Raw genomic sequence first — 17,193 nt, forward strand, 5'->3', positions numbered from 1 at the left:
TGCTGAGAAATATTAGTCCAGAACTCCCATCTTTCACGGGTCATCTGCTAGAGTTGATTGGGAAAACCCACTTGGAAAACTGAAACAAAACAGGCTTTGTACAATGGCAGTTCAAACAGCAATATTCCCTTGGCATTTATTTTCTGTTCCCCTACTTGCCTATGCTGCCTAATCAAAGAGATGCTTTCCAAGTGCCCAACTTCCCTTCTCTCTGACCACACAACCAGGTAGCCTTGTCCATGTATCCAAAGATGTCTGTCCTGAGAGGGCAGCATGGGCACTGTAGCCAGGCTAAGGAGCCTTGAAAAGAGAATAGGGGCACCTCAAACGTTAAGTCCTGAGAGGCAACAGCGTTGCCCAGTTTCTGAACAACCTTCAAATAATTTCATTCAGGAATGCAAAATATTTCACTTTGTGTTAAGCTTTTTATTTATTTAAAACCAATTTTATATTCTGCAGTGAGCATCTGTCTCCTTTATTTTTTCTCTTTTTTTTTCTTTCCTCCCCTAGTTCAGGATGAAAGCAGATACCAGAATCTCCAAGTTCCATGTGCTGTAGGATTTCCATTTTACATTCAGCTTGAGCAATTTTCAGGCTCTTTTCTGTGAAACCTTTGTCTAACTTTGTGTTTCCTGGCGTGGTAGTGTGTGGAATGAATGCATATGGTAATGGATCAGAAATTAATCCATTGCTGCCTCTCCCAGGCTTCATGGAAAAAACTGTTCTAGCAGAGAAAGATCATTCCTTTGGCCAGCAAATAGAATTCTGCAGAGTGGACATGGCATCAGGGCAAGAATCTGCTGTTACACATTTGGAATGACCTAAACAGTGCTATGTCTCCATAGGTTCTGCCAGGCCCCAGAGCCTCCAGAGTTTGTAGCCAAATATTGCAGTCAATCCCACAATATAATATCAGGAGCTCTAGTAGAAACTCTTTGTTCTGAGCAAGAAATACATATTAAACATTCTGGCCTTCACTTTGATCAGACTGTTAAATGGTGTGGTTACTTTGGGTTTATGGGAGTTTGACATCTTTTATTTTGAGCGTGTTCAAAAAACTGGCTAGAATTTATGGGGTCAGTGCTTTGAGGATAGTGCAGTTGTAATGCTGTGGAAAAGGCTGATGCCAATTTACTCTTCAAAGATATAGCTAATATGGAAACCTGCAGTGTTGGCACCTGAAACCTTGTTCTTAATGATGATTCTGTTTGCTGCTGTAGACAAGTGAAAATGGTAGGAAATAATCTTGCACTGCAGGATTTTGTCAGGTAGAAAAATGTGGCTTATTTCCTCCAAAACTCTTCTAGGGAAAGAATGTATTTACTTTTTTGAAAGCCTGTTGAAAGGGAGAGATAGAGATATCCTATCCTGAAGGCCTTTCTTCTAGTGCACAGCTTAGAATTTGTCCAGACAGACTCCAGTTGCATGTACAATCACATTTGTTACTGAGCAAAGGATGCTATGAAAATACGAGCTGAAAGGTCTGGATAAAGCTATGACCAGCCTTTGGAGAAAAGGATGGGTGATGGCAGTAGTCAAAATACTGACCATTTGTTACTACAGCACTTGCTCAGTCCCACTTTTTGTTGGTCCAGCCTCTTGGATGTTTTGAAGACAGAGCTACAGAAATGAGGCCATCACTGCTGCATTGATTCTCATTCTACATACTGTTTTGAGGCTTCCCACAACCAAACTCCTCCTTCTAAACCCTTATTTCATTGGATTTTGCAGGATGCCTACTCTGAAATCGCCTACCTTTTTGCTGAGTTTTTCCGAGACCTTGACATCGTCCCATCTGACATCATTGCAGGCTTGGTTCTTCTGCGCCAACGGCAGCGAGCAAAACGCAATGCTGTGCTGGATGAGGTGGGTGGAGGGGGCACATCACTTTGCACTGAGGCAGTGGGTATCTCGTTTGGCCTCTGACTTACCTGCTACTTTTTAAGCAAGTTTTCTGAGACTTGAGAAGGGTCCAACTGACACTGAGTCAATCTTGAAACCTGTCCTCTTTTCTAGGTAGATGATGCATATGGATTGTGCTCTTGACCCCATATGGGCAACAGCCTTAAAGAAGGGGGCAGTTACTTGAAAGTGAATGCAGAGAGTACTCTTCCCTCTTATATAAAGGTGACTCCATCATCTGGACAAAACTAGAGGAGGAACTTCAGGGGAAAATTCATAAATTTCCAAGCAATTATTGGCATTGGGATTTTCAGATTGCCAATCCAGTAGAAAAGGTTATATTCAGAGGTGGAATTCAGATGTCAGTGATCAGATGAGGTGGAAATTGGAACCAGATCAGGAATCAGGACAAGATAATTGCAAGCTGTCTTGGACCAGGTTACATAGTGCTTTCTATTTCTCAGGCATAGATTTTGTGTCTTAATAGCATGGAGAAGAATTTTTATGTATATTTGTGACTTACAGGCAAACAATGACATTTTAGCTTTTCTGTCTGGGATGCCAGTGACCAGGAATACAAAGTATCTGGACCTGAAAAATGCGGTAAGTCACTGGACTGTGATTTTGCAGACTCACCATGCTTCCCCATGTAAGCTGTCATCTTTTTCTGAGTGTTTTCTCTTTCCCTCTTCTCTGCCCCTGACTCTGTAATAGTTAAAGAAATGAAAAATTATAACAACATATTATAACAACAGTGCTAGCTTTCCTGGAGACTTTTTTGGACTCTGGAGCACTTTTAAAGCATTTTTTGTCTCTGCCTTCTGCTTTGAAGGAGGTAATAATATTTCCACTCAGAAGGGGAAAGGTAGTGTGAGGTTTCTCTAAAGCCAGGGGTATGGGTTCAGTGCTGCAGCCAGGAGTGTCATGCGGAGCTCCACATGGAGGTATCATCAGCGGAGCCCAAGAAGCCTGACATTCTGGGCTCTATCTTGATTAGAGTAGGGAGCTGCCTGGAGTGCAATGGAGCCTTCCTTCCTGGCACTGATTCTCTCAGCAGTTCTGAAGATGAAAGTGGCTGTGGTTTGCTCTGTTCTATGCAAACCTGGCTTTTCTCCTGGCTCCATGTTGTCATTGTAGCCCTTCGCTGGGCAAACTTGTTTTTATCCCCCTTGATTAGATGATAACTTTTGCAAGAGATGCTGACCAAATCCAAGCATCTCTGATCCAAGGTGATTCTGTAATTAACCTGCTTGTGGCTGTGCTCTGCTGTGCTACATTTAGTGCTAACATCCTGCTTGTGTTTAGACTGTCCTTCATTCTGAGTATGTGCCTGTGGGGAGGGATATCAACATGATTTACAGAAGACAGCACTGAGGTATACAATCCCAGACTGACTCAGTGGCTTTACAGTCTTCTCTCTGGGCATATTATGGCCTGCAGCTATGTGGAAGTAGTATAATTAGGGAACTTCTCTTCCTGACACTTACAGTAGTTTCTCCTCTCCCCAGCTAGGGTAAAGTAAAACAAAACCCACAGGACATGGCCTTGTCTTACAGAATGCTTTTGGTAAACAGAGGAGAATACCTCTGTAACTATTTTCTAGCTTGAAGTTTGGCCCCTCCACTCACAAAATTTGGCATAGCTGTTCTTAAGAGGGGGAGGATCTAGCTCAGTGTAACCAGCTTGCTATAGTAGTCCCATGGAAATGCAGTCAGTGTTGCTGTTCTGGTGCTGGTGAGAGAGAAGAGTGACTTTCAGAAAAAAGGGTGCACTTCTCTAACTGTGATGGGAAAAGGGAAGCAGTAGAAAAATTCACCATCTAAAAGATTATCAGGCCTTTAGTGAGTCTCCTGTCTCTTTCAGCAAGAGATGCAGCGATATAAAGAAGTGTGTTACTACATGCTGTTTGCCCTGGCTGCCTATGGCTGGCCCATGTACCTGATGAGGAAACCCACATGTGGACTCTGTCGCCTCGCCAGATCCTGCTCGTGAGTGGCTGTCCTGTCTATTTGCTCTGCCTTTTCTTCCTTTATCCCCTTTTCCCTTCTATTTCCCCCCTGCTTTAGAATTCTACTCTCTTTTATCAGTTTGCTCTCTTTTCATCTCTCTTCTATTTTTTCTCCTCCTTTTCTCCTCTACTTTTTTCCTCTTTCTCCTTTTCCTTTCTCATTCTTTCTTTCTATCTCTTTTACTCAGTCACTTTCTGAGCCTTTTCTACTCCCATATCTTTTCCCTCAGTCCTTTCTTACATTTACTTACCTGCTTACTCTGTTAAATAAGCCAGGCCATCTTATGGTCTGTCATCTCTGGTACACTAAAGATCATGCCAGTCCTGTACAGTTTGAACAGCCAGCAGAGAAAACTTATCTGGCATAAGACTATATTCACACTGAGTCAAAGTGACTTCTTGGTGCTCAGTAATCAAATTTATCAGCAAGCTCAGAAATACAGGGGGTTGACATTTGGATCTTTAATAGAACGTCAGCAAGACTTGGCTACAGTTTGTGCTGTGTCCTCTCTGACTGATTGGAGTTTTCCTGTTGTACTATATATTATTTATCTTATGGTAGCAATACAATAAGTTCAGTTCAGGATTGCACTGTCATTTTAAATATTTACCTCCAACCATCATAATTTTGTCACCAGATTGGGTTTGAGATTGAACTTTTTACAATTAGGTTCAGCACAGGAGTTGCTTGTATGTTAGGAAGAATATATTACTCTTTTACGTGTGAAATGACTCATGAGGAGGGAAAGAAAATCTAAGTTTCCTTTTTGGTTCTGGGATGATTCTAGAACTGTTTTGTTGTTTTGTTATAACTAATGCTAAAAAATAGATGTAGAGCTCAATAAATGCTAGCTGACTTGTGTACTGAAGCATTTTAGGACTGTGCTATTAAGCAGGGTGTGGAGAGGTCCCAACTCCACATGCAATGACTCCTTGGAGACTTGTTGCACTGTAGCGCTCTCTGGTGCTCAGAAGGAAAACTACAGCCCATCTCAGTGCCTTTTTTTTGATGCTGAACCAAGTTGTGTTTTCTGTTTTGTGTGAGAACACCTAAAAGTGAGGGAAATCACTGGTGTTGAGATAAGGCCTGTGTGTCATGCAGACTCTCTCTTCCTTTCCCCTTCCTGTCTCTGGACATTCTACTCTAACACCACGGTCTCTTCCACATTCCTCTCTTTTCCACAAAACAATTTTCTTTTTACTTCTACAGATGTTGCTGTCTCTGTCCCTCACGTCCCCGCTATGCACCTAGTGTCACCATTGAGGAAGATAACTGCTGTGGCTGCAATGCCATTGCCATCCGGCGGCACTTTCTGGATGAGAATATGACCTCAGTGGACATTGTTTACACTTCTTGTCATGATGCGGTGAGGAGAGTCTGCAAGCCCCTTGGTATTTGGGGCATACTGTTGTGGCCCCTTGTTACTAGGCATGTGTGCTTTCAGGTGTAGGGGTACAAAGAAGGTAACCTAAGCCTTTTCCTGCCCTTAGAGCCCCTTCTCCAGTCTCTCTGCCAAGGAATTCTGCCATTTGGACAGAAGTATTTGCTACTCCAAAATATCAGTGCTCATTCAGTGCAGTCCTTCCCTCTAAGATATAGTTTGTCATGATACTTTGCTTGCTTTGCCCTGAATAGGAGAATAAGTAAGCCAGAATGCCTCACCAGCATGTTACAGTAGTAGATCTTTTCCAGGTTTATGAAACTCCTTTCTATGTTGCTGTGGACCATGATAAGAAGAAGGTGGTCATCAGTATCCGAGGAACTCTGTCTCCAAAAGTAGGTACACTATATAGTGGCCTCAAATACCCTGGGCCCTTACCAATCTTTGGGGATAATCTGAGACATCTGGACTTGTTCTTGGTGTTTGACTTGTCCAAAACATGGTAAATTCTTTCTTCCAGGATGCCTTGACTGACCTAACTGGAGATGCAGAACGCCTTCCAGTTGAGGGTCACCATGGAACGTGGCTGGGACACAAAGTAAGTAGAAGCCACTTCTTATTCTTAGGTTGTGACTTTTTAAGTATAGACAAAAATAGCAAACAAAAAACTTTAGTGGTCTTAATTGCTTGAGGTGCTCCCATGAAGGGTGTTATTTGATTGCAGTGAAATGGCTATAAGGCTAAAAAAAAAATCCGTTGCAGTGGCATAGTCATTGAACCTCATAAAAGGATATTGGCAGGACTTGCATCTGTATAATTAGACTGATGTTGTATGTCTGTCTTAGTGATCGTGACTGGGCTGACTAAACTGTTTTAGTATAGAGCTCACCTTTGCCCCGGTCCAGCAAAGTAATGACACACATGCTGTGTTTTAAGATTATCAGGAATTTGGCAGCCTCTCAAAGATGTTGTGACACTGGAGAATATGTGTGTTAGAAAGAACTTAGCATCAGTTGGGAAATGCTGCCTCTCAGGGAAGCAAGATGCTACTGATCATTTGGTCAGGGTTCCTTCAGGGCAGGACACAGAGCTCGTAACTCAGAGCCACAAGATGGGAGTTCCTGCTTCTTCAGCCAGTTCTTCCAGAATGGGCCCTTTTTGAAAACAAAGTTGTGTTCCTTTCTATTGTGATGATTAGTATCTCTTTTATATTTTTCCCCAAATGAATCAATGTAACAGTTAAATAGGATGTAGTAATGAAACCCAGATAAATGAGGCAGTATTTTATCACATGATTTGATAAGTAAACCTTTATTTTTTAACACTTTTTAAGCACTATGTCAACTGTCAAAGCTAATTCCTTTAGTTCAAAATGCCTTTGCACAATCCTTATGATAAACAGTTTATATGAAGTAAAAAAGGTAAAACAAAATGAAAGGAAAGTAATGGGAACTGTTTCTGCTTTTAATCTGTACAAAATCTAGTAATAGGTACTTGCAGAAGTTACAAATTTTCTTTTGATCTTTTTTAACTGGAAATATTCATATGCCAGTAATTTATCTGAAACTTTATCAGATCATTCCCTTCTGCTCTATACTGAGTTTTTATTCAGACTTCTCATTATTTCCTTTTCTATTGTTACTAGTATGCAAATACAGCTTTATTATAAAGTATTGTCAATATTAATCATTAGACAATAATGTACTAAGGACAAGAGGCAATGGGCACGAACTGAAACACAGGAAGTTCCATCTGTGTATGAGGAAGAACTGCCTTACTGTGAGAGTGACCGAGCATTGGAACAGGTTACCCAGAGAGGTTGCGAAGTGTCCTTCTCTGGAGATATTCAAAACCCGCCGGATGTGATCCTGTCTAACATGTTCTAGGTGACCCTGCTTGAGTTGGGTGGTTGGACTAGATGATCTTCAGAGGTCCCTTCCAATCTCAACCATTCTGTGATTCTGTGATATTATTGATTCCTGAGAGAGACTAGTGGAGAAAAGAGAATTCTAAAATGTATGTCTTAATGCATTTTTAATGTCCATAAGTCAATTTTAATACAGAAATAAATGTTTTGCTAAAACTTGCATTTAATTTGAGAATAGTACTTGGCCACTTGGGAGCTTCCTGCAAGTTTATTTTTTTATTATTATTATTTTTCATGCTGATACCCACCTGCATGCATATCCTGCGTACCAACCAAGCTGAAATAGCCTGTTAACTCTGCCTGTGGAGCCAGTCTGACATTGTACTTCCTGCAGTGTCAATCAGACATTCTACAAATTAAGGCTCTTGAAGTTTACGTTCCATAAGCCAACTCATCACTCCACCAATACTACAACTGAAAATGTTTCTCTTTGGGTTAACGTTAATGCCTCCATTAGCATTTAGTTCTGTGAACTATTTGCGGTCAAAAAGCTTAGCTCTAACCAAGGTTTGTGAATTGCTATGCCTAAAAAAAAGGAGATAGTCTCAATTTGGGAAATTAACCATTAAAAAAAAAAAAAAGATCTCGGCCTCACTGTTTAGGAAAAAAAAATCACTGATTTAATAACAAAGTTAATTTAAAAATAATTACAAGTCCAGGGTCTGAATCCGTACTTGATTACAGAATCATGGAATGACTGATGTTAGAAGGGACCTCTGGAGATCATCTAGTCCAACCACCCAGCTCAAGTAGGGTCACCTAAAACACGTTGCACAGGATCTCATCCAGACTGGCTTTGGGTATCTCCAGAGAAGGAGATTCCACAACCTTCCTGGGCAACCTGTTCCAGTGCTCTGTCACTCTCACAGGAAAGAAGTTCCTCCTCATATTCAGGCAGAACTTCCTGTCGTTCAGTTTGTGCCTGTTGCCTGCTGAGCACAACTGAAGAGAGTTTGGCTCCGTCCCCTTAACACTCCCCCTTAAGGTATTTGTAGACATTGATAAGACCCCTTCTCAATCTCCTCTTCTCGAGGCTAAACAGGCCCAGTTCTCACAGCTGCTCCTCAGAGGGCGGGTGCTCCAGTCCTCCAATCATCCTCGTAGCCCTACGCTGGACCCTCTCCAGTAGCCCCAGGTCTCTCTTATACTGGGGAGCCCAGAACTAGGCGCAGTACTGAAGATGAGGCCTCCCCAGGGCTGAGTAGAGGTGCAGGATCACCTCCCCCGACCTGCTGGCAACACTCTTCCTAATGCACCCCAGGCCTGTTTGGCTGCAAAAGCACATTGCTGGCTCATGGTCAACTTGTGGTCAACACCAGGACTCCCAGGTCCTTCTCTGCAGAGCTGCTTTCCAGCATGTCAGCCCCCAGCTTGTACTGGTGCATGGAGTTATTCCTCCCTAGACGCAGGACTCTTCACCTGCCCTTGTTGAACCTCATGAGGTTCCTCTCCACCCAACTCTTCAGCCTGTCCAGGTCTCTCTGAATGGTAACACAGCCCTCAGGTGTATCAGGCAGTCCTCTCAGTTTGGTATCATCGGCAAAGTTGCTGAGGAGGCACTCTGTCCCCTCATCCAGGTCATTGATGAAGAAGTTGAACAAGACTGGCCCCAATACTGGCCCCTGGGGAACACCACTAGCTAAAGGCCTCCAACTAGACTCTGCACCACTGATGACAACCCTCTGAGCTCTGCCTTTCATCCAGTTCTCAATCCACCTCACCGTCCACTCATCTAACCCACACTTCCTGAGCTTTTCTAGGAGGATTTTATGGGAGACAGTGTCGAAAGCCTTCCTCAAGTCAAGATAGAAAATGTCCACTGCTCTCCCCTCATCTACCCAGCCAATCAGTCCATCACAGAAGTCTCTCACACTGGTTAAGGATGATTTCCCCTTGGTGAATGCATGCTGACTACTCCTGACCACCACCTTTTCTTCCATATGCTTGGAGATGATGTCCAGAACAAGCTGTTCCATCACCTTTCCAGAGATGGAGGTGAGGCTGACTTGGTTCAAGCAACTGAGGTCGCCTGGGTCCTCCTTCTTGCCCTTTGTGAAGTCTGGAGTGATATTGGCTTTCTTCCAGTCCTCAGGCATCTCTCCAGTTCTCCATGACCTTTTAAAGATGAGGGAGCCTGGCAACAACATCTGCCAGCTCCCTCAGTACCTTTGGGTGCATCCCATCAGGGCCAATGGATTTGTGGATGTCAAGTTTGCTGAAATGATCTCTAGCCCAATCCTCCTCAACCAAGCAAAAGTCTTCCTTATTCCAGACTTCTTCTCTCATCTCTAAGGTCTGGGATTCCTAAGGGATGGCCTTAGCAGTAAAGACTGAGCAAAGAAGGCATTCAGTAATTCTGCCTTCTCTGCATCCTTTGTCACTGGGACTCGTGCCCCATTCAGCAATGGGCTCATGTTTTCCCTATTCTTCCTGTTCTACTGATTTATATTTGAAGAAGCCCTTCTTGTTATCCTTAACATCCCTTGCCAGATTTAATTCCAAATGGGCCTTAGCCTTCCTTGTCGCATCCCTGCATACTCTGACAGCATTCTTATATTCCTCCTATGTAGCCTGTCCCCTCTTCTCCATTCTGTGTGTTTTCTTCTTCTGTCAGAGCTTTGCCAGGGGCTCCTTGCTCACCCATGCAGGTCTCCTGCCCCCTTTGCTGGAGTTCTTACTCAGGAATGCACTGCTCTTGCGCTTGGAGGAAGTCATGCTTGAATACCAGCCAGCTCTCTTGGACCCCTCTTCTAGGGCCTTAATCCATGGGATTCTTCCAAGTAGGTCTCTGAAGAGGTCAAAGTCCACTCTGCTGAAGTCCAGGCTTGTGATCCTGCTTATTGCCTTGCTTCCTCCATGCAGGATCCTGGACTCCACCATCTCATGGTCACTGCAACCAAGGCTGCCCCCAACCTTCACATCTCTAACCAGTCCTCCTTTATTAGTTAGCACAAGGTCCAGCAGGACACCCCCCCTCATTGGTTCCTTCACCACCTGTGTCAAGAAGTTGTCATCGATGCATTGCAGGAGCCTCCTGGACTGTTTGTGCCTTGCTATGTTATCCCTCCAGCAGATGTCAGGGTGGTTGAAGTCCCCCATGAGAACCAGGGCCTGTGATCGTGAGGCTACTTCCAGCTGTCTATAGAAGGCCTCATCTACTTCCTCTTCCTGATCAGGTGGCCTGTAGTAGATACCCACAGCAGTGTCCCCCATGTTAACCTGCCCTTTAATCTTTACGCATAAGCTCTCGACTGGCTCCTCCTCCACCCCTAGGCAGAGCTTGATGCATTCTAGTTGCTCTTTTACATAAGGAGCAACTCCACCGCCTCATCTTCCTGGCCTGTCTTTCCTGAAAAGTATGTAGTCATCCATGACAGCGTTTCATGCGAGCTCTCCCACCATGTCTCTGTGTTTGCAATGAGATCATGGCCCTGCGACCACACGTAGATCTCCAGCTCCTCCTGTTTGTTCCCCATTATGCGTGCATTGGTGTGCAGGCATTTCAGAGAGATAGTTGTGCATGCAGGTTTCCTGGGAGAGGTGCAGGAGGATCCCCCATAGCTATGTCTCATATGCTCTTGCCCAGCTGCATGCACTTGCTGGTGGCCTCCATACTTGAGCTGTGTTTTGTTGAGTACCCTGTCTTTATAACTCTCCCCTTCCCCCATCCTACCTAGTTTAAAGCTCTCTTTACTAGGCTGGCCAACCTGTTGGCAAAGACAGGCATGCCTCACTTAGTGAGGTGGAGACCATCTCTCCCCATCAGTTGCTGATCTTCAAACAGGGTCTTACAATAATAGAAGCCAAAACCCTGTTGCCAATACTAGCAGTGCAGCCAGTTGTTAACTTGGAAAATGCATCTATTCCTTCTCTATTCTATTGAACTTGTACAGAAATAAACTACTAAAATGATGATGTAATGAAGGCTTATTTTGTGAGCCAGACAAGGTGACAGTAAGCAGCTGCTAAAAGGGTACCCTGAAAGCCCAGCCGTAAGAGCTTTCACTCATTTGATAGAACAGTTATAGATAGATAGATAGAGCAAAAACTTTTAACAACTTTTTTATTATCTCTGCCAAATACAGCCCTCTGTGGGTATTCACACTTGTGTGCAAGGAAAGCCTGAAAATGTTCCATGCTAGAGAGATACTGATATTGATATTATACAAAAAAACCTTGTTTTTCAAATATTGCAGAGACATTTTGTGCCTTAAAACTGCAAAGCAATATAGAATATTTTCTTCTCACTTTCCGTAGATTTCTAATCTCCCTGACCATTTACATGTGAAGTATTAAAATTAAGCCCAGATATAGTGAAACTTATAAAACAGACCATTTTAACAGAGAGCTTGAGTGCAACTTTGCAGTGATGAAACTCTGGTTCCATGATTTTAAAATCAAAGTATATATAATGACGTATTATCATTACCAAAATATAGCTACAAGGCTGACTGACAGTCTATTAGTAGCATCACCATGGATTTAGGTCATGCTTTACAAAAATAGAATCCTAAATCCATATTAGAAATTCATGTAAGTAGTCTGCCATTTGTTTCTCATTAGAGTTGGAAATGGAGACTTTCCTAAATGCAACTGAAGCTGACAAGCTACTGAAAGAAGGTCTGAGCGCACACATGAAATATTATGACATCTGATCTTTGATAGTGATGGTAACGGTGCAAATGTTGCATTTACAAGTTCAGCAAAATCACCTATGTTCTGTTTTTCTTCAGTAGTCAGATTGGTTTGATGGTTTTGAAAATCATCCATTTCTTTGCTTTTTGTGAGGATCATGAGTTCCTTTTATATCTGAGATTAAACAGTCTTCAGTAATGTTCGTATTGTATTTAAACTGTTTTCAGGGAGAGGTATAATCAAAAATAACAGAGTAGATAAACTTCTCTGTTTTTTGGCTGGCCCAGGTAATGTTAATAATTTGATGTCCGAATTGAGCAAATTGGAAGTAGCTGATTTCTGTTTACTGATGTTTATCCTGGATTACATCACTGTTCTTCAGCCTTTGCTGAAGGGGCTGACCTGCTGGAAAGCAGCTCTGCAGAGAAGGACCTGGGGAGTCCTGGTGTTGACCACAAGTTGACCACAAGCCAGCAATGTGCTTTTGTAGCCAAAACGGCCAATGGTATCCTGGGGTGCATTAGGAAGAGTGTTGCCAGCAGGTCGGGGGAGGTGATCCTGCACCTCTACTCAGCCCTGGGGAGGCCTCATCTTCAGTACTGTGCCTAGTTCTGGGCTCCTCAGTACAAGAGAGACTTGGGGCTACTGGAGAGAGTCCAGCGTAGGGCTACGAAGATGATTGGAGGACTGGAGCACCCGCCCTCTGAGGAGCAGCTGTGAGAACTGGGCCTGTTTAGCCTCGAGAAGAGGAGATTGAGAAGGGGTCTTATCAATGTCTACAAATACCTTAAGAGAAGGTGTCAGGAGGATGGAGCCAGACTCTTTTCAGTGGTGTCCAGCAACAGGACAAGAGGCAACGGGCACAAACTGAACGACAGGAAGTTCTGCCTGAATATGAGGAGGGATTTCTTTCCTGTGAGAGTGACAGAGCACTGGAACAGGTTGCCCAGGGAGGTTGTGGAATCTCCTTCTCTGGAGATATTCAAACCAGTCTGGATGAGATCCTGTGCAACGTGTTCTAGGTGACCCTACTTGAGCTGGGTGGTTGGACTAGATGACCTTCCAGCATCAACCATTCTGTGATTCTGTGATTTCTCTGTGAACTTGTTAGACTAGTTAATGTTTTCATTCACAGATTTTAAATGAAAGTGTAAAGTTTTGTAGTTAAGACACTGACACTGCCAAAAGTCATTTGTCTGCTCTACCACAGTTCTCAGCATGAGCTGAACAACCTTATGCACAAGGTTGATGCACAACCTTATGTTCGATAAATGATTTTTTTTTAGGCTATACAGTGAGTCCAGGAATAGGACCTTTGAGTATTGTCATAACTTTAGAACTATTGTTTCTCCTAAATAGTTCATGGCTGTGCTAATAAGTGTGTGACAAGACATGCCTAATGCACTTGGTATTCCTGCTCAATCCTGACACATGCTATGTGGCACTCTGAGCTTACAGGTAGTAATAGCTTTCAGGTAGTATGGTGCTGGCTAGTTTAGGCCTGATGTGCAACTGTTCACATTCTGTTATCTATCTTTATGTCTGTCCTCAGGGAATGGTGCTATCTGCTGAGTACATCAAGAAGAAATTGGAACAAGAGATGGTTCTTTCTCAAGCCTTTGGACGAGACCTGGTGAGCATTAGTTTTCTTTTATCCTTGCAGGCTATACAGAAGATGAGGTTTCCCTGAACCACTGGTGTTAAAACTCAACCTCTATGTCCCTCAATCTGTCATACTAATTTCTTAAAGCTTCCTTCCAATTCCTATCACTCTTGATTGCCAGGATAGGTAGTTATTTATTCCTCCAAGGCTTTATTTTATTTTGAAGTCTTCTGCTGAAAAGTCCTGCAGAGATGTTGAGTTTGCTCTCAGGCAAGTTAAAACAAGACCCATCTGGTGGTACAGGTGTTTTAAGGAACACTAAAATCAACAGGAACTAAAATCCCATATCTGTAGAGAATCTCTCTGGAGACAGTAATGGGATTCCATGATGACTGTGTGTCTGTATTTCTTGTGATGGAATGAGCTATGGGAGAATTCAAGAGGGATGTTCTGAAGAAACTTACTTTAGCTCATGTGTCAGTATTAGTACAGTCTATGCCTGACTGGAGAGGGCTTTTCTGAACCTACTGGTTCCCCACTGACAGCTGTCATTTTCTCATGCCTGAAGAATGCCTTAACCTGAGCAATGCTTATAGGAAACTAGCAATAACAGAAGGGAGAGAGAAAATGATAAGGGGGATGAAAGGCTAAATTGTGCTCTGAAATTTAATGTCTTAAGTTAACACTGAAGTGTCTGCTTTGTAGTGTTGGGTAGATGTATGGCGAGATACATAGACATTTGACTTCTTTATATGGTGCTTTATTCCTCTGCCCAGAAAATGAAAATTGATCTTGTTAGGTGAGCTGATGCTCGTGGGGAATTTTTCCCAATGTGCTATAGAGCTCAATTGTTACCTGACTGGCAAGGATAGTGACATAGCTCTATATTTCACTTGTCTTCTGTGTGTGATAGTACATATCATATTGTACTCTGCTCAAAGCTAGCATTACATATGGTGTGCCCAATTTTTAATTGCTGTAGAACAGTGTAACTAACTGGACCTGATCAACAAGGATGGAGAAAGAGCTCAATTAAACAAACATGGAGAAATAGGCTTTTGTGCAGAAAATGAAATATCATCTGAATCTTGACTTTGAGAAAGATCTGAAGAAGTGGAATGAACAGGGCACAGGTGCTGTCCCAGGTCATACCAAAGGTTCATCTAACCCAGTACGTTGTTTCTGACAGTTGCCAGCAGCAGATGTTCAGGAAGAAAGTATAACAAGTGAGGTTTATACAGTATAATTCTCCCTGGCGTTTACCTCGCTGACTGTAATAAGTGTAATGGTGACTTAGAGGTACCTTGAGAAGAAAAACAACCTCAATGATAGAACTTTCATTCAGGTAATTTGGTCTTTTGTTCTATATTTGATTTCTGATCTTATGCAGAGATTCAATTATGGCCTCCATCATGATGACTTGAGGTCTTGGGAGTATGATGCTAGATTCTCTATCTCTGTATAAAATCTATAGGGTGCTGGCACTGCTTTGTGATCCTACAGAAAAACAAGACTCAGACTTCTGAAACATTGTTTTAGTAAACTTCTTGGGTTTGAGCCATGCTTAACACTCCAGCCTCTGAATATCAAGAACAGTACTAAACTTAGAGATTAGTATTGTCCCTGAATTAGTCGTGTAAATCTGCTGACTGTTGAGAATATGTAGACTTCAGATAATTACTGTTCAAACTGCAAGTTAAGATTTCTGTTTTTCAGTATGACTGAGTAATGAAATTAATGAGAGTGAATCATCATTTCTAGAACCAAGGAGAGCTCAGATTTGTGGACTTGGAGTCAGTTTTTCTCAGAAGGCTGTCAGATCTGAGGAGGAGCAAAAGCATATATCAATTCCCAAATAACCTACGTAGTTTGAGGACACATTTTTTCATTTTTCTTCCCGAAAAAGAGTTAATTCCAGTATCCCTTCAGAACATATGGAACTATTGCGGAGCTGGAACTGAATGTGCTTGGGCTGCCTCTGTGACATAGACTAGCCAGTCTAAATCAGAACTTTGCTCCCATTTCAGAATTTGTTCTAGTTTCCATTGGTGGAGAAGTTAGTGTGGAGAGCTAATGTATAGGAAAAACTCATCAGCTTGGGGGATGGACCAGTTTTGGGATTTGTTGTGGAGTTTCCTTCCAGTCTGATCCCAATTTCTTGTTTTGTATTTTGTTTTCAGGGCAGAGGGACAAAACACTATGGCCTGATTGTGGTTGGTCATTCCCTAGGGGCTGGCACAGCTGCCATCCTGTCCTTCCTCTTGCGTCCACAGTATCCGTCACTGAAGTGCTTTGCATATTCTCCCCCAGGTGGACTGCTGAGGTAAGTGTTGGTACAGGAGGTCTGATGAGGGAGGGTGTGTAGTTGTAGCAGGATCAGATCCTGTTTGTGATGTTTTTTTGGACAAAGATAGTCTCTGCCTTGAGGACCATATAGGAAAAGAGTGACAAGTTGTAGGAGCTGAGGGTTGTTGACAGTCTTTGTTCTGCATTGTCATCTGGAGTTTAGGTTATGATGGCAGATGGCCACTCTCCCAAATATTCAGGTTTGTGACTCGGTCATCTATGGCTAAAGCTCTTAGTTTTACCCTGGTTAGCGGAAAATGAAAGTTGAGAGGTTGGTAGTGAACAGGGTATGATTTCCTTCCTTATTGCCCCGTGCATAATGCCAGTGTGTCCTCTCCCCATCCACTGTGAATAGAATACGAAATGGGAGATGTTTGACAAAAAATAGATGTCTGCATCAGATCTAGTTTGCATCTTTTTGCAGCTGACAGAAAGAAATAGGCACTTCCAGGGTGTGAGTTCTCTCATCCTGAAGTGGATGCCTAACATAGGTCAGATGGTTTGTGCTTCTCTGGTGTTTGTTTCTCTCCTTTGGCTGTAGGAGGAATCTAGACTGACTACCTCAGATATGTCTGCAGAGAGGTAAAGTGAATTCTTCATACTGTAAATTGGAACAGACCTGCCAGTTGTATTAATTCCATAGCAGCCAAATAAAAACATCCCTCTTCATGGCCATGGAGTGAGATAAAGTCTTTCTAGTCATGAGAAACACCATGGGGACACTTGAAAGCAGCTATGTGTTGTGAGAAGCCCCTTGTGATAGCTATTGCATCATGTTCCTACGTCAGCCAGGGGATTTTAACTATCCTGCTAGTGAATCTGGACATTAGCATGCCCTGTTATGATAGTAATCCCCAGTCATCTGTTGCTATAGAAGAGTTGTTCTTCAGAATTTCCATAGAATTTTATAGCTTTCTGTTCAGAGCTCTCCCTCCTGAGATCCCTGGATAGCTGTGCCAAGCTGCTCTGTGTCGCCTCAACTGTCTCAGAGTTCAAGGAAGTGTCTCTGACTGCCACACATCTGATCTTTGTTGCACTATATGTCATGCCCAGGATCATTCTCTAGGTCAGTGATTCTGGCATCTACCTGTGGTGGCTCTTCAGAAGAAGGTCTCTAGGAAGGTAGCTCTCTGGAGAAGAAGCAGGTGAAGGAGTGAAAGCCATAATTCCCTCTCATCGTGGTGCTAAGGTTGCTGCAGAAAGTGGCCATCTTAGTTCTACAGTATCTTTTTAGAGTAGTCTCAGGAGCATGTAGTATCATTTTCTTCCTTTTCTCGTGTCCTGGCCATTCCCGAACTATAGGAAAATCACTATGAGGCGTAGAATCTGAATACTTTTCCAAATATATTCAGGAAGGAAGGAAGGAAGGAGCTATTCTAGCTGTAGGAAG

At 42.9% G+C, this 17,193-nt stretch overlaps 1 protein-coding gene across 1 annotated transcript in view; it reads left to right on the forward strand.

Moving 5' to 3' along the window:
- DAGLA (diacylglycerol lipase alpha) overlaps window positions 1-17,193 on the forward strand; it is a 74,588-nt gene that overhangs the window by 39,309 nt on the left and 18,086 nt on the right. The window contains exons 8-15 of the mRNA XM_062576568.1: window positions 1,732-1,866; window positions 2,428-2,505; window positions 3,766-3,890; window positions 5,121-5,277; window positions 5,604-5,687; window positions 5,813-5,890; window positions 13,407-13,487; window positions 15,638-15,780. Coding sequence (XP_062432552.1) covers window positions 1,732-1,866; window positions 2,428-2,505; window positions 3,766-3,890; window positions 5,121-5,277; window positions 5,604-5,687; window positions 5,813-5,890; window positions 13,407-13,487; window positions 15,638-15,780 — 881 coding nt within the window. The remainder of the gene's footprint in view (window positions 1-1,731; window positions 1,867-2,427; window positions 2,506-3,765; window positions 3,891-5,120; window positions 5,278-5,603; window positions 5,688-5,812; window positions 5,891-13,406; window positions 13,488-15,637; window positions 15,781-17,193) is intronic.

The sequence above is a fragment of the Rhea pennata genome, chromosome 5, assembly GCF_028389875.1.
Source record: "Rhea pennata isolate bPtePen1 chromosome 5, bPtePen1.pri, whole genome shotgun sequence".
NCBI classification, from domain to species: domain Eukaryota; kingdom Metazoa; phylum Chordata; class Aves; order Rheiformes; family Rheidae; genus Rhea; species Rhea pennata.